Below are 19,066 nucleotides of genomic sequence, written 5' to 3'. Positions count from 1 at the left end.
GAGGTGGCGTGTTTATTTGTGTATATTAAGTTGCGTTACATTTTATGCAGTGTAATTCCTGTTTGTTTATTTATATGAACTTTGTGTATGCCACAGTAAAGTTTGAAATCCAGTCAATTCTGTTAGTAGAGATAATCTCTCCTAGGACAGATTAAGATCACAATCTCTATTAAATTTATCCTTTTGTCTAATGCTTGGAATTGGCATTCTAATTAGCGAATTAAATCAACTCACTAAAAAGACTCGCTCACTTGATGAATTAGTTCTAAGATAAGAATGATTCAAACTGATATTTAAAAAAAACCTACACATAATTTTTTTCGATATATTTTCTTTTAACAAAGCAATTTCTCTTTTTGGGTCAGAAAGACCGAATTTGAGTAACGAGGCCGATCCAAAACAAAGATGGCCCAAATTAGTTAAAGTTATCAAGGGTCTCAGACCGGTTCTTAAGTTTGAAGAAGGAAACATAATACTATATTAGATCTCAATATAGTATTTTAGACTGCACATAGAGTTCATTTAGTTATGTTCAAATACACTCTGTAAACTTTATAGTGAAAGATAAATATATTTAAGCTATTTTATAAAATTACACTATATTTACAAAAATGAGTATTTAAGCTTAAAATTAGGCTTCTTAGCTAAGACCTACAGATAAAAATAATTAAAAATTAGAATACAGACTAACAAGAGGTTGTATAAAATTGGAAAAAATAAAACTTATCAATCAATCTTGAAGTAATCCTTGGGGAAAGCGTTCATAACTCCGAACAACTATTTTTAATCTAATGATGAATTTATCTGAATTTGACATTTTGTGTTTAATCAAGTCAAGAGAATAGTCCCAGTAATCCCCATCCTTGTTCAAGCCAAACAAGATGGTTTCCTTTAGGGCATTAATATTTGTTCCCTCTGCATTACTGACTCTAGAAAAAGTACTGACACCTTGACAAATTTTATTTTATAATATTTTTTACTGAAACAATTCACATTAATTATGAATCTGGCCACCATCAGCCTCAATGACACCCTCCAACCGCCTCCGGAAACCCTTAACGTAGTCCTTTTTCATGATCATCTACTGCTGGTTAAAGGAGGTCGTCAGGGCATCAATATTATAGTGGCGGGCATTGCATGCCTTCTTCTCAATTTGCCACCAAATGGAGAAATCCAGTGGATTCAGGTCTGGGCTCTGAGAGGGCCAAAGTTCTTGAACCATAAATTCATCTTGTTACTCATCCACTCTTGCACAATATTAGCCCAATTATACCACCAGATCATTTTACTTGTTATAGAAGGGGTCAATGGTAAAGGTATTTTCATCAGAGAAAAAAATTATCAAGTTGCTGTTGTTTCTTTATTCAAGTGTTGTTGATATCCCTGAAGACGGAGTACTTTTTGACGATGGGACAGGAGTGGCCTCTCAATTCTTCTAAGCGACCTTCTTCCAGTTTTTCGGTCTGCCTTGCCCACAGTAGACCGATGTGCCTTCTTTTTCTTGGCTTACTCTGACATCTTCATCATTGGGTTGACCTTAAAGGCCTCTATAATGTCTTCAGGCTCCACTTTGGTGTGTCTTCCATTTTGGGTTTGTCCTTAAGGTTGTTCTCATTAGCCAAACGAGTTCTGACCCGACAGACTGTGGCCTTGCTGATGTTTAAGGCCTTCGTGATGTCCGAGGTGGTCCTCCTGGCGCAGATTAATTTCCTATGATGTATCTTCTTGCATCCATCGCGACACATACTTTTTTTTTTGTTTACAACATAAATCAAAGGCTTTTGAAAATCTAAGCTATTCAAAAATAATTGAAACTTTCAGATTTAATCAACAATACCTATTCAAAACTTTATTTTTAGAGGGTCATTACTTTTTTACAGCTGGTATATATTACAAAAAAGTAAGAAATATAAACTTAAGGTGATTTTATTTATGAACTCGAGATTTGACTTGGACTCCATAGTTTAATATCAAATATATGTTTTTACATTAATTATATATGAAAAAATAACGCAGAATAAACATCATAATCTTTGAACTAGAACAAACAAATTATTGGATTAACAAAACTCCATATTATAAAATCTTTTCTAGTTAAGCTAAATCCGTCTTCCGGACTTAGAATGAGAATCTCCTAAAAAATAAATATATTAGATAACATCATAGCTCCCAATTATTTATCCAAATAATAACTAAACAGTACTTCTAGCGAACAAAATAAGTTTATATGCACCAATACATTTTTCAGCTATTGAAATCCAAAAAAATTGTTTTTGAGTAAAAAATAAAAGCTTCACTAAATTAATAGAATTCAAAATCAAAGTAGATTTAAACTATGGGGGTTTCTCACGTAAATGCTCAAAATATTATCAAACTAAATATTTAAACTGATGAATTTATTCTTCAAAAATAAAGTATCTACTTCAGATAATGATAGTACAAGATCCTTATGTAGTAAGTTTCATTCAAATACTGAATAATTATGAAACATTATTTTTTCGATTCATCTTTGGATACTAATGTAATTAAATCATAAAGTTGGTAGAGTCGAGTGTATTTGCACAATGAGTAATATGTATTTGGAGTTGCAAAATTTAAATGTTTGGATTCAAACCCAAGATTACAAAATATTATTCTAAACTATAAATTAAGAATAATTAATTTTTAGATAGGTGTACTTTTAATAAAATTATTAATGTTGGTTTATTATTTTAGGGACTGAGAATTCAAATTTAATTTCTAGCGTATGATTCAAATAGTCTCGAGAGGTTAGATTTATAGTATTTAGAGATCCTGGATCCAAATCTGCAGCTATTTTAAAATTTGCAAATCAAAATTAATCAGAAATCTTTTCTGTGTTCTAAACCGACTCTGTAATTAAGTACATGTCACTTTGCCGATTCCTGGCTCACTCATTAGCCATAATTATGACTCTGTGGGAAATAGATGTACCTAATTACTAAAAATTACATTATTTTGATACTTTGAAGCTCTTTAATGGGGAGGAAGTTGGAGTTTATTCTTTAAATATTCTGAATATGAGGTCCATAGGGTCTCAAAATGTTCCAATTAGGTGAATAGGCATCATTAGCTAACTTTGAACTCTTTTCGAAAAATATTTAGAGGTACCTCAACAGCCCTTCAGTTTTGAAATTTTACACTTTGTGAGGAAAAAATGGGCCTTTGGTTGATATCATCTTTTAAATACTAAAAAAATCAAAATCAAAGTAGATATATGTAATGGGTTTTCTAAAGTAAACTTTAAAAATATTATTTAACTAATCATTTAAAATGATGAATTTGCCTTCGAAAATAAACTGTCAACTTCAGATTGGGTTTGTACAAGATTATGTAATAAATTTAATTTCATTAATATGAAATAATATTATATCTTTCACTTATGTTTGAATAATAAGGTAATTAATTCATACCGATGATTATGAATTGATTTGTAACTTGCCAAAAAGAAAAGGATAAAAAAATTACTACAGACTGTATAAATTACTCATATCCCTAATTGATGGGTTGAGAAGGATAAAAATATTACAATTTTAAGTAATGATATGTCATTGAACCGGAAGACAGTAAAATCGCATGTATTTACGAACTGAGTTGAAGGGATTTGTAAATATAATAAGTTTTTTTCAAATAGTATCATATTCCCCATAAATGTTGCTTTAAAAATGTAATTAATTAATTGGGATGAACAGGGTTCTTATATTTGGTGCCAAAATTGAACAAATTGGAAGCATCAGTCAGACTGTATCAATTTTCTATATCCCCATTAGGACGGAGCTTATTTTTAAATGTTCGAAAGGGTTCTTAGGGTCTCAAAATGTTTCTTTTAGTTTATAGACATAATTGAATAAGTTTTAACTTTCTTGAAATAAACAACTTACTTATTTTTGTAAAATTTTCTTAATTAAATATGATGTTACATTGGGATGAAATATTTATTTAAAAAAAATGCAATATCATTTCTTATTGAATGTTTGGTAAAAAATATTTAAAATTCTTGCATTCTCTAAATTTTTTACATACTTATAATTTAAAGAGAGTATGTTTCCTAGAACGGGGTTACAAACATCTATGATCTTTGACTATTTGGAGGAGGTATTACAGCAGTGATTCATTTATATTCTTCAATTAGACCTACTTTGCTCTCGGTTTGATTATTAACAACTTTTATTGCGACAGTATACCTTTGGATCGGCTAAAATAAATAGCTCCAAAATTTTAAGCACAAGATAAGATGTTGATCACAACCATAATTGAAAAACTGAGGCAAAATTAGTTTCATAATATGTCTAAAAAGGTCTATGATTTACTTTCCTTTTTTTTTTTTGTGAATACAGGCATTCCTAACTGCATTTCAATTTGTTGTGCCATAGCACATGACAGGAAAATCGTCACTTATGCCCCAGTCTTGAATGGTTTTGTATACTAAATTCGGTTGAATCTCACATTTTCCAGATGAAAAGTTGGCAACATTAAGTAATTTAGAAATTATTTTCCGTTAAATTGATATGAGTAATCGACCAAGCTTTTTTTTCTCATATAGGATTAGGAATCGTTTCATAATCCCAATGAATTATTAGAGCATCGCTACTTTGGAAATCTTTATTTATTTTACAATGTTCGTTTTGAGGGAATTATGCCTCTATTAAGAGCAACTTAATCACTGTTCTGTTTCATGATTTCATTTGCATCTACTTAAATTAACACAGCTTTTCGACCTAATACTTAGTAATTGTAAATTGATATATTTATATTGTTTAGTCTGTCGTTGCCCTCTGCCTCAACTGCCAACACAAGCCATATTTGTATAAAAATGACTCATACTAAATTTGTTTTGTAAAACTTTTTTATTTAACAAAAATTTCTGATTAACTTCCTAAAATTTAGCTATATAGATATTTTTCATCATATAAGTCATTTCGCACTTTTTTGATTATCTTGTAAACAATTTGTGTATTTGCAAATTTTGGTATGTATCAGTACAATTTTTTTTAACTGTGATACGCTAGTGAACAGACAGAAACGCGGAAAGCTAAAATTCATTACACTGCACTGATCCTTCATTTGGAAACGTAGAAACTAAATTCTCCTAAATATTTATAAAAATATTGTTGATAGAAATTTTATTTCTTTAGGTTTGTTATTTGCATAAAAAGCTGTCATGTGTACTTAATAGATTATATCAAACCAAGAACCCATTTTTTTCTTACAATGTATAAAATTTCAAAACTGTAGGAGCGTTGAGATACCTCTAAGTATTTTCAAAAAAGCTCAAAGTTAGGCAATGATGTCTACAGACGAAAAGAAACATTTTGAAACCCTAAGGACCTCATATTTCGAACATTTAATAATAACCTCCATCCTAATGGGGATATAGAAAATCGATACAGTCTGACTGATGAGTCCAATTTGTTCTATTTCGACAACAAGTATAAGAATCCTGTTCATCCCAATGAATTAATTACATTTTTAAAGCAACATTTATGGGGAATATTTCACATTATTTAATAAAACTTATTATATTTTCAAATCCATTCAACTCAGTGCGTAAATACATGCAATTTTACTAAATCACGGCTCAATTAAATCTAATTACTTAAAATTGCAATTATTTTTATTCTTCTCAGCTCATTATTGGGGATATAAGTAATTTATAGAGTCTGTATAAGAAATTGTATCCCTTTTTGTTCGGCAATTTATATATAAATACATGATTCTCTTTTGGAATTAAATACGTTATTATTTAAAGATCAATTGAAGATATAATATTTTATATTATTTGAATAAGACTTATTATATAATCTTGTACAAACCCAATTTGAAGTTGACACTTTATTTTTGAAGGGCAAATTCATCATCTTAAATGATGAGTTAAATAATGTTTTAAAGTTTACTCTAGAACACCCTTTAACAAATAGGTATGTACTTTGATTTTGAGCTGTATGCATAAAGGTAATCCATCATTTTTAGTTCAAAAACATTTCTTTTAGGATTTCAAATATTGTCCCAGAGTTAAAGAGTTCTTTAAAATACAATTTGATGTTGATATAAAATTACAACTATGACAAATATTATAGCTTTATAGTTGTACAAAGTTCATATGAGTTCAGCAAGTGGAATTTATTATCAAAAAGGATGTTTTTCAACAAAACAAGTTGCGTTATTGGAGGTTTTGCTTCTCTATAGATAGTATTAGGACTTTTTTTAAAGTGGTTTTAAGTACTTATATATGGGTTATTTTTGTGCGAATGTGGTCATAAGGACTTATTTCATCTCTATTCGAATCTTGAGGACTGCATTTTGTTATCTTATGACTAAATATGAAGGTGATTAGGATCTATTGCATCACGTTATATGTCTTTAAAGAGGTGAGAAAATAAGTTCTTTTATTTAAAAAAAATACACTAAGAATGTCAAGGCAAACGCCTGATAAACCTTATGAGGGGGACACTCCCCGTATACGTCATTCAAGAGCGGTGAAGGAAGTAAATAATTTGAAGGCAAATGAAAAAAAAGATTCTTGACTGACTGGGAGTCATTTGTTGTTCTAGTTACAGATGATGCTGATAAATTATTTTGTTTGGAAAGATTAAAACACGTTGATGCTAATGATATGGGGTTGCTCATTGGAATAAAAAAGTACACGAAATTAGTGGAGTAATTTGGAGTCAATCAAGACGGATTTTATACCAAGTTTTCTATTGATATAAGAAATAGAAAACTTGAAGAACTTAAGAAAGTGCACTCCTTTAAATTTAAAAACATGGAGGTGACCTTTGTATGGTTGAAGATCAAACGAAAAGGAATCGACAAAATTAATGTTAATACAAAAAGAAGGGGCACTATCACCATGGTGTGATGAAGATATACATAGTATTTGAATGGTTCAAAAAACGTGGCAAAGTAGTGTGGCATTACCCAAAGAAGAATCCGGCCAATGAAGAGGCGCAAGTTTAAAGAATATAAAGACGTATGGAGTGATTACGTTGTAGAAATAATTTCTGACCCTGCCACCATACCACTTGAAATATCTATTGATAGTATGCCTCATTAAGTGAAAATGAAAGGAGCTAAATTTCAGTGCCAAAACTGTTTTTTGCCTTGTCCCTAAAGAACATTACTATAACTACTTACGGTTTAATGTTCAAGAGTACACTAATGTACTAAAACAAGCTATTGCAAGAACAAATAAAAAATGATTCCCTTGCAAATTTCCCATCTATTCCACATGAACAAGTTCCTCAAGATTTGGTTATTTCTTTGGAAAGAGTTGGATTCCAATCAAGAAAAGACTCATTACTTTTGAAAACTTCGATAAAGTCCTGGAAATGACATGTGAAGAATATATTAGTGGAGAAACCGAAGAAGGATCTAAAAAATTAAAAGGAAAATAATAAGGACTCATCTATCATTCCATGCAAGCCAAAAAAACCCACAATTAAATTCCCATCTCATTTTATTGTCTAGCAATATCAAAAAGATCTTCTTCAACTTCCGGTCTGTCCCCACAAAAGAATAAACTCCAAATAAGATTCCAAAAAAATTAATTTTACATTATTTTTAAATAAAATAATAATGTATTTTAAGAAGCAGAAAAATATTTATTTCAACAGCAAGTTGTGGTATTTAATTAGTAAACGCATCGGAATCAAATATCAAATGATTTCCCTTCTGTCATGCAATCATTAACGTCCGCAAAAATGACTTTTACCCTCTCATGATAATCGATGATTTTAATATAGATCTATATAAATCAAATTTTCGCTACCCTAATTTTCAAATATTGACCAAAATGATTGTAAAACTTGACTTGTCTTATGTGATATCATTAGAATTTGAAACCCAGATGACATTGTTTATTTTAGAAGGGGGAAAAAGCCCTCTCTGATCGATTTAGCATTTGCTTCTTCTATCCGGTCAAAAACAACTAATGTACTCTATTGTCCTTCTCCTAGGTAGGATCATAATTCAACATTATCATCTAAAGAAACGGCTTAAGGCCACAAGCTGGGTAGTGACGGATAAACTTTTATCAAATTTCACTCATAGTTGTAACTCTACTCTTAATCAATTGAAAATCGCTAATTAGTTGATCTCTACTGTTAAATTCACATTATAACATTTTGTTGGAAGGAAAAGGGAGAGAGAAGTATCACTTCAAAACGATCTTGATTTTTTGAATAACAAATCTCTCTTTTTAAACTAAATCACAGCAGAAACCGCCAATTTATTTAGTAATTCGGAGATTGCTGAGATAGACTTTATAGAAAAAATTATCAAGGAGATTAAAAAAATTAGATTGATTAACCTTGGTATTGCAATTCCAACATACCCATGGGCTGGATAAACTCATAGGGAAGTCAATCTCCATTTTAGAAGCTTTAAGGGAGGATGGCTTCGTATAAACCTTACCGGCTCACCAGGGAATTCTCTAGACCAGAAAGATTCGAGTCGATTCTTCTTTGTACCTATTGAATTACATAAATGAAGATAATTTTTGGCGTAAACAGAGAGTTGATCAATGCTACGACATATCTCGTACTGAATGGTATATCGGAGGAAAGAAAAATGTTGACGTACAGGATGTGCAATATTGTTTTTTAATCATTTTTAAAATACTTTATTATATTTCTAATTTATTCTAACTATGTAATCATATTTTCGTTTGAATTCTCAATAATGCAATATCTGCCATCTTGGATTGAATAAATCAATATTCACCCTAAAAAAAAAACACTATTCAGGATGTTCCTACTAAAATACTCGCAATTCTTTTTTGAAAAAGGTTTAGAAAAATTAAAATGTATATACTTTTTTTATGTTACATGAAAAACTCATGTAATTTATAATAGTTTGTTTTTTGTACCTAAATAGATTATTGTGAGGATTTTATACAAAAAAAAAAAATTTACTCGTATATTTTAAAACTTTAAGAACTTTAAACACATATAAGTCATTTTTGTCTTCAAGTGGTTTTAAAGAATATTAATAATAGTAATTCTCCTTATTAAAATATGTAAAGTACATATAGATACTTATTAATATTGCGTATTTGTGAGATAAATAGACTTTTGAACTAAAATTTAAAAAACAATCCATTATTTTTTCATTTATATGACTTTTAGTATTGGACTGGTTTAAACAAACTAAAAAAGATTACAGTACTATCAGTCTGATCTTAATAAAACTTCTCTGTCCTAGAATAGGTCTTCATCAGTCATTTATGGTAACTTCAACAGCTGAAATGACGCTATTTCTAACTAAGTCCTGTCAGCGGTTCAGTTTGACCTTTTTCAAAGAGAAACTATATACCTGAAGTTTAAAGTTGGAGGTGTGTGGCTTAAACCTATAATACTCGAATATTATACGCTTTAGCTATAATTCACTGGCTTGTAAGCGTTTCATTTAGTGTTCCGTTCAATGTTTCTTTTTTCGTTCATCGTTCAAACCATTATTTTGATCCGTTCCACGTTCCAATCAATCGGAAATACCAGGCTTGTACAGTATACATACATACATACACTAGCGGCCTCGTTAAATGAAGCTCTACAGCCTTTTTTCTACATCAAAAAGCCGGATACTCCAAATGAGATTGCTAAATTAAATTGAATGTAGAAAAACGAGAAGGTTTTCATCTATGTCTGGTGTGCTCAAGGTTTTTTTGTTTCTAAAATGTCTATAGGAATCATAAAAATTAATTATATTTACAAACTCAACTTCACAACACTAATAACTGACTAAAAGTTATAATATTTATTTTTCACAGTAGTAAAATAGCTATTTCCGTTGTGATTCAATCATATGGATCCTTTCTTAATCCCATATGTAAACATTGATGAATTAAGTAATAATTAATTTTTAAAATCTATTATATTATGACCAGCAGTAATAGTTGCATATTTGTAGCAAGGGAAGCTATGTTTAATTTTTCTCAAAACTAAACATAGCTTACATTTTCTAACAAATTATAGTTCATTTCAATTAACAAATGATTCTTATTATTCCCTTGGAGGCACCGCTAATTGTACTTAAAGTAGCCAAAATTAAACGGCACATTTATATAATTAGAAATTATATCTGTAAGACAATATTGTTCCAAATTAAGTTAGATTTTACTACAGTTAAAACTCTCGGGTATTTCATTCATTCCAGAAATTTGAATACAATGCCTTTAATTGACCGTAATATCTCTTGAAAATAGTGCCTGTCATTTTATAAATATGAAATATTTGTATATATGATTCGTTTATTTTTCATAAAAAGAAATGGTGTTTTTTTTTCAACTAAACCCCGACATGTAGGCGACATTGAAAAAATACATTGCAGCCAAGATTATTAGAAATACTATTAATCTTGATTGTAACCTGTAACGTTATGTACATATGTATGATTTAACTCAAATATCCACTCTATGAGAAGTACTTTAAATCCATACGAAAAATTACAGCCAAAAATTATAAAAGAAGGAGCGTGAGAATGTGTTTCATTGAGTACAAGATCAATTAAATTAATGCTGCGTAAAAGGGACATAAATAATAGGTATGTACTTTTTAGAGAGGTTAATTCACAGTTATATGGATATTAATATTAGAGGCGTCTGCAGGAGAGAAGGCTTTAGGTCCCTCCCCAATCTAAAATTTGCCCCTGAATTTGCATAGTCGTGTTTCTAGGATACTTATCCCATGGGCAATTTCACCACCTCCGAAATAACTATCACCTATTGGAACGGAACGCTAAAATCTCAGTTTTAGCGTTGTAATTGAGTTGACTTGTCAAACTTCTATATTATAAGAAAAGTGTATTGAGTAATTTGGGATCACAACACATTTCAGCTGTTGTAGTTTCTACAAAAGACCGATAAGGACAAGTCGTAGGACTGACAAATTTTATTAGCACCGGACTGATAGGACTACATACTTTTTAGTTTTTTAGAATACTCGTCAAACTTCTTTAAATAGTGTTTACAAACACCAAATATTTATATTATAAGAAAAGCGTATTGACTAAGTTTCATCAAAATTCAAGTTTCATTGGTTTTATTAATCCTTTTCATCTTATGTAAAAGGATTTATATTATGTGCACTGCTCAAATATGTCCATAGAGGAAGAAATATATGCATGCGAGTAGAGACTACAAGTTGATAAATACATATAAATAAATTGCAGCTGCTCAAAAAAAAGGGGCCTAGCTGCATCAAGAAGGAGAGAGTCAGTTTCTGATTTTTTTTACTACTTTTGAAACTAAAAATAGCTTAATCTTAGTAGTCATTTCATTGTTTTATCACCGTAGGATCCTACATCTGAGTGAATTGAGGACCATGAATGATGAAGTAGTCTTTCCTTTGATGTGTCTCTCAATTAATCAGTTAACTTTTCATTGACTTGATAAGGACTTGTACTTATTTCGGATTCGTTGACGACTTGGCTCAGAGTCATCATGACTTGGACTCATCTCGGACTCGGAGTATTGAGCCTTAGAGTCTGAAAAAAGTTTGTGCTATGGCCGTCTAAGGATTTATGTTTTACTGCGATGACAAGAATGATGGGATATATGTTTGAGTGCAGAGTGATTGATATCATTTCTATATATTGCTATAAAATTAGATTTAACCAGAGCTGTACAATTCAAGGACCATTAACTATAATCATACCAGAATGATTCTGTTTGTTTTTTACCAGGATTACACCGAAAGTTAAAAATTAATTTTGATCAAACTTGGTACGAAGATTATATATGGTCATAGTAATAGCATATAAAATTTTGAGTTATATAAGCCAAAGGTAACACAACACGTAAGAAATGCATAATCCACTATAACTTTGGAACGCAATTTGATTTTAAGAGGAGGTTTTACGTTCTACAGAGTCCCCATTATATTTTCTTTTGCTATAAATACAGGGAGCGGAGATCAAATTGTCGCCTACTTTGAACCTTGATAACTTGAAGACGACATTATCAAATAAAAACCCAGTTACCAAATAGGAAATCTATTCTCGTCAGCTGACGATACGTAGCTCATTTAGCATCATGCTTATATCATCATAAGAGGAGATAAAGAGCTATAAGTGGAACGAGGAGCTTTCGAGGTCCGCCGTAATCATGGCAATGGTTAATAATGGAGGTGAAATCTCCAATTCAACGATTGCTTCAACCTTAGGAGTGAATTTACGGACTGTTCAGCGTATCTGTAAGAAGCTAGGGGACACCTGGGATGTTGATGCCACCATAAAGAGGGCACCCAAGGAGGAGGGTGCCGACAGGAAGGTCAGGGACACCGACTTTGTCGACAAGGTGAAGAAGATGGTTGAGGATGACCCTACCAGGTCCATGAAGGCCGGAGACAGGCCTTGGATGTGGCAACAGGACTCAACACCCTGCCATGTGTCCAAAATCTCCATGCAGTGGTTAACTGAGAACTGTTATGACGTCGTAACCAAGTATTTGTGCCCGCATAACTCTCCCGACCTTAATCCTTTGGACTATTTTGTCTGGGGCTATGTCTAGAAACATACCAACAGACATCCCCATAGCACCAAGGCCAGCCTGATGGACTCCATCAAGGAGGTATTCAGCAACATGGACAATGAGATGTTCAGAAGAGCCTGCGGCCGATTCAGAGGCCGAATTGAGGCCGTTATTGATGCCAACAGTGATTATATCAAATGAATGGCTACTCTATACCTATATGCTCGTCATAGTTTTGATTTTCAATAAAAAAGTTAAAAAATGTATATTTTGTGTTGTTTTTTGTAGAAAAATATTTTGGCTACAATTTGATCCCCGTTCCCTTTACTTATAAATATGAAGGAACATTAAAACGATAAAAACCTTTATTTGTACAAGTTTATAAATACTTTTTGAGTATACATCATAAATAAAAGTCAGACTACTTCATCAAAGATCTCGGATCTGTTTGAATAACGATTAATATTTGACATACTGTATATTAATTTTTTAAGGATCAAACCAAACCCTTTTTTTATGAGTTGAATATCTCAAAAGTTTTTAATATCAAAATATTAAGTAGATTTGAAGTATAATTAAATTCCTTTATTTGACGGTTATTACTTTAATTTGAAACTGTGAATGTTTTTTTTTTAATTTAATGTTCATTACTAAATCAATGAGTAAAGCAATAAAATAGGCATGCATCCATATATGAATCTATTTATATATGTATAATGTATATCTATCAATGTTCTGTTGATATGTGCTTCAATTACGTTATAATATCAAGGATTGAACATAGGTAGGAAGACAGACTAATTTACAAATCTATTGTGAAAATCAATTTTGGAGAAATCAAAAATTAAAATTTTTTGTAAAAATTTGAAATAATATTTTTTTGGGGGGAAAAATATTTCAAAAATTCATAGCTATTTACAGAAAATTATTTTTTTGGGGGGGAAATTCAAAAATGAATTTATAAATATCAATTTTTTTGGAAATAAAATTTGAAAAATCCGCAGCTATTCACCAAAAAATAAATTTTTTGAAAGAAAAATTATAATATTAAATTTTTTGCTCTGTTGCATAATTCGCCCGAATCACCTTAAAAAAATCCCTAATTTCTGTTTAAATATAATAAAAAATTATAGTAAAAAGGAAAAAGTCCCACCAGGTCACCCCCGGTAGACGCCCACTGGTAAGGCGTACATTTTATAATTTTGCCCGCCCATCTTTCTTTCTCTTTCTATCTCAAAATTGGAGACATCGACAGCGAGTAATTAAAATGCACCATTTAAATAATAAGATAATAACTTTGCTAAGCTAAGCGAAGCAAATAATAATATATTATGTAGGAAAAAAAGTAATTTCGTATTTCCCGCTCTTTTTTTAACCAAGTATATCTTGTTCATTATTGGTTAAATCGGATTATACAATAAGGTGTTGTAAAAGTGTCAGTGTTTACTACAAGTGCTTTATGGACTGCATTGAAAGGCCTGTCAAAATTTGTTGTCAGATTTTTTTGCCAATAGGGACAAGGGCTTCTACAAAAAGTAAAAGATTTCTCACTAACAACAAGTTATTGACCAGGCATACTTGGCATAAATCGGATTATTGTAACATTTCTTATACGGCATTGAAATAAAGCAAAAATACGAAATTACTTTTTCCCCAACCAAAGACCTTCCATTTACTTTTAAGATCCTCCAAAGTGATAATTGTCTTAATATCTCGAAAAAGTCGGGATCCCTCTCCTCCTACTCCAATGATCGATTCTTTGCTTTGCAAAGTTATTTCTGTATTTCTGTCTCCAATTTCGAGATAGAAAGAACAAGTGGTTTGACGTATGGATAAACTTATACAATGTACACTCATGAAAAAAGGATGTCCTTGTTTTAAATGTTATTAATGTAAACCTTTGATTATTGATCAATTTGCTACTTTTCTTGACTAATGAGGACGTCCTTCATCTTGCAATGTATTTTATATGAAAATATCTTGAAATTAACCTCTCTAACCTCTAGCTCACCTATATATGTAACTATTATGTAAGAAGGTTGTGATTGTTTAAGCTATTTAGATTGACTAAGTATGTACTTAGTGGGGATTAAGCCAAGTTGCTTTGTTCTCTAACAAAGGAGTTTATAACTACTTTATCAAAGGTATAAAATCTGGAAAACATAATCTATTCTGTGGAGTAGAGTGGTATATATTTAACTGTTTTGGAAATGTTGAGCTCTCATAGGCTTGAAATATGGATTTGTGAGAAAAAACAATACATGATCAAATTTGGACACTTTTGTAAAAGTTTTGGAGGTCACGCAACAACTTTAAAGTTTTGAAAATTGACGTTTTCTGCTTTTGATACTTCTAACCAGAAACAAATTTGACTAAATGTATTTATAACTTTTTTTATATTAGTAAATTATCTTTAACACATATTCAAATTCCTTTGTTCTTTAATTAGGCTTTTTGATTTTTGAATAAAGTGTAATAGGTACATTTTTATACCTATTACTTAGAGCATGCATTATCTATCATTATTTAGTTTAATCAAACATCAATATTGCCCATTCTTTATGGTTAAAAAAACACAATATTATCAGAGGGACTTTGAACTCTCAGTAAAGTTGTTTTTAGCTCCTTTTGTTACAGAAAATTTTCTTTAATAATCTCATATTTTTTTAAATAAAAATGTAAGTAAAATGACAATGTTAAATAGTATTACCAATTTTGTAATAGTCTTCTCTAGATAGATTTACTCTGTCAATTGATCTAGCCAATTCAGTTCTGAAAATAATTTTACTTCTTGTTTAATTAATGTGTACTGCACTGTAAAATCATTATCACAATCTTTTTATGTACTTTCTTCGTCGATATCATGGTAAACAATTAATTCTTTACTGGAGTACAATTTATTGTTGTTGTTTTTTTGTAGGCTTTCGGATTCTGTATCTCGCTCTCCGTTGTTTTAAATTACTTTTTTGGGTATACGGGGCCGATAGTCTTTCCCTAGGTGTTGCTCAACTGCGGTTCGAGCAATGTTTCTCCCGCTCAATTCTGTCCTCCACTGTAAACAACTCCACCGTTTGGTAGCAATCGAACAGAAGCGTCCAGCATTGATGAATAGGAAAGACCAAGACATCATCCAGACACCACTAGGCTGCAAACATATTTGATGACGTGTTAGAATCAAAGGGAGCTTGGGTGGGAATTTCTTATACATCCACTCTACAATCCGGACATGACACAAAGTGACTACCACCTTTTCCTGTCTATAGCAACGTGTTTAAAGGTACAAATTTGGCCTGTGAAAATTGGTTGTCCGAGTTTTTTTTTGCCAATAGGGAGAAGGGCTTCGACGGGAAGGTTATCATGATGTTGGATTCTTGTTGCAACAAGTTATTGAACAGAAGGTGGCTTAAATTAGATATTTGTAATACAGCATTGAAATAAAGAAAAAAATAGAAAAATTACATTTTCCCCAACCAATTATTTATTAAAAATGCGGAAATATAATAACGGGCTTAGATAAATAATTAATTATTTGAAAAATGGATTGAAATAGAAAATATTATTTATTTTTCATGTAAATTATATTTAAAGCTATGAAAAAATATATATTTAAGAAAAACGTATCTAAGCATAACTAAAGGGTGATTTATGCATGGGCACGCACCTTCAAAAATACTTACTATGAAGATATTTCGTAAGGTCAGTTCTAGTTATTCCTTATGGTAAAAATCGCTCAACCTATAATCGAAGTAAATAAGTTGTAAAAGAAGATACTGGGTTCATTTAAAAGAGCTTTTGTGATGGTAGATCGGAAATGTACGTTTATCTATAGTTTATTCCATGGCTTATCAACAATGTATTTTACTTACCTATTATTGATTTGGTTTACAATAATTATATTTTGTATATAACAAGAACAATATAAGGAAGAACTCCTATAAAACAAATGATAGTGTATATTATGGAATATTAGACTAATATTTTATTGAAATAAATTTTAAATAACTAGAAATATGAAAATAATGAAGAATTTTATTTCTTCATAAGCATATTCAAAATGAATAATAACAGAATATACGAAATTAAAAATATTTTGAAGGTTTTTTTATTTTATTTTTTTTCAGAAAAGAGATGGGATTTGTGGACGAGCACCAGGAGAAGGTGGGAGCAAGGTGGTACACCTGATTTAATACCCTTGTTAATATAAGCTGATTATTATATGATTTGGGCAGGGGGTGGGGTGGGGGGCTGTTGTTGGAGAAAATGAATTACTCCTATAAAAAGGCGAAACTTCTTCATTTAAAATAAAATTATTGTAGGATAAATATCTATATATATTAAATGTGAACGTTTGTGTCCTTCAATCGCGGCCAAACCAATGGATTGAATTTACTGAAAGTTTTGTAAAAGGGTTTTATGGCTCCAGAAACGGTTCTGGTAACATTTTTTTTTTTGTCTCTAAGGCCATTGCAGACTTAAAATAGCATTTTTTAGCATTTAATCTGTACAACCTGATGGCCGGAGGGCATTATGGATATAATAAGGGTTCTCTGATTCTTGGGGAAGCAGTGTAGGAAGAATTTAACCTCCCTCAGGGACCATCATTCCACAACCAGCGAGTGGGCTTGTATTCTAGCATATTTGAAAGGGTTTCTTGGTACCTAGAAACGCGGCGGTGGTAGACGGTATTAATCTCATGCCTTCTTGGGTGAAATGAAACTTACTTTTCCATATAGTCCAGGTGTCACGAAAATACGGCCCACGGGCCAGATCAGACCCATGACGTCAGTTCATCCGGCCCGCCGACTGTATTTGAATTTGATTGATAAAACATATGAAACACGAAACTTTATTAAACAATTTAAATTTGCATAATATGTTTAGAAGACGAGTAAATTCTGATGGCTATGTGTCTTAAATTTATTATTGTTGTAGTGTATTTTATGCGTATAGTTTTATAAATAACTATAGATTACTTTTGTACTGTTCCATGCATGTCTAGAAACGAATATTCAATGTACTTTGTATCTCTTAATTACGTATCTTTCCCGTTCTTTCTTTGTCGGATCCCTTTTTCTTCACATTTTATTATGGCTACTAAAAAAAGAAAATTGGACACCAAGTGTCGTGTTTTCAATGAAGAGTGGGAAGTAAAGTAAAGAATACAACTTTCGGCATCACTATGAAACAAAACATTTATCGACATATTTAAAGTTTTCTGGATAGTTACACTCAGAGAAATATGCGTCCATGAAATGTGGTTTATAAACTCAAAAAAACTTCTTCACGAGAAAGTTTGGTGAAAATGAATCTGCCACTCGTACAAGTTACAAAATAGTATAGAAAACTGCTTACTTATGGCAACTTCATCAAAGAGTGTTTGATAGAAGAAACAAATAACTTGTGTCCTGAGAAAGCCGATTTATGGAGAAGTATCAGCCTTTTGTCAAGTTCAGTTGTGCAATTAACAGAAGAACAAAGTGCTACAAATATGCGAAAAATCTAGTGGTATTCTCTGGTGCTGGATGAGTCAACTGATCATTCGTGTTTTTCACGAGCTCTTGTGTTTAGTCGTGGTTTCAGTTTGGACTTTCAGATAACGCAAAAATAGGTATCCGTTTGCAGCATGCATGGAACAATAACTGGAAAATACATTTTCATGGGCGTTCAAAAAACTTTGCAAGACTATAGCCTTCAGTTGAATCAGGTTCGAGGTGTTACAGTTGATAGAGAAAAACATATGGCTGGAGTGAGGAAGAGGGTTTTGAAGAGATTTTTAGATCTTGACAGAATTTGGAGGGACATTCTTCTGTTCCAGAATCCTTTTGATTATAATCTTTATGATGTACCAGTAGAACTAAAGTTGGAGGTCATTGATTTACAAGCAAATTGCTTATTGAAAGAGAAGCACAGAGAAGGGAAAAAACTGGTTGCATTTTACAGCTCCTTGCCTGATGGTGAATTTTCGAAACTCAAAAACTTTGCCGTTGCTATGGCGTCACTCTTTGGAACAACTTATGTCTGTGGTCAAACATTTTCGAAGATGAATTATGTGAAGTCAGCACATCGAACACAATTGACTGATTGAACATTTGAAAGCAGTTCTCTTGATTGGATGCAGCACTTTCCAACCAAACATTGATTATAGCTTGAACGCCAAGCGTCAATTTCAGAAATATCTTTAACTTTTTCTTTGTTTTTGCCTTTCAAAGACTATATTTTTGCTAATGTCGCCTTGTTGATAACTTTTTAGTAAATACACATGTTGGTTGTGTTTGTTATTTGCACACCACTCCCCTATGATTAACATGGAATACTTAACTTAGTTTTTCGTCTTTTTTCAAGGAGATTTCTTTGTAGATGGCAAATATTGAACATAATAATTAAGCGGTCCACGTTCGTCATTCCTTCAGTTATCAGACCCACACTAAAAAAAAGTTTGAGGACCCCTGATATAGTCTATCAATAACTATCTAATCAGAGTTTGTTAGGAGATTTAATAGAAGAGTCATGACATAGGTTCGACATTGATCCCCATTGTCTACAATGAGAGGAACTTTAAACCTTTGATCCTAAAGCAGCACA

The 19,066-nt window shown here is 31.4% G+C and overlaps 1 protein-coding gene across 1 annotated transcript; it reads left to right on the top strand.

The window, feature by feature from the left end:
• Positions 1-18,107: 18,107 nt before the first annotated feature.
• On the top strand, positions 18,108-18,569 carry LOC121127623 (general transcription factor II-I repeat domain-containing protein 2B-like). The gene has a single exon (XM_040723044.1). It carries the CDS (start codon positions 18,108-18,110, stop codon positions 18,567-18,569), a length of 462 nt encoding a protein of 153 aa, XP_040578978.1.
• Positions 18,570-19,066: the final 497 nt, after the last annotated feature.

This window comes from Lepeophtheirus salmonis, chromosome 13 (assembly GCF_016086655.4).
Source record: "Lepeophtheirus salmonis chromosome 13, UVic_Lsal_1.4, whole genome shotgun sequence".
NCBI classification, from domain to species: Eukaryota; Metazoa; Arthropoda; class Copepoda; order Siphonostomatoida; family Caligidae; genus Lepeophtheirus; species Lepeophtheirus salmonis.
Note: the sequence above shows the minus strand (reverse complement) of the source record. Positions and strands in the feature narration are given on the sequence as shown.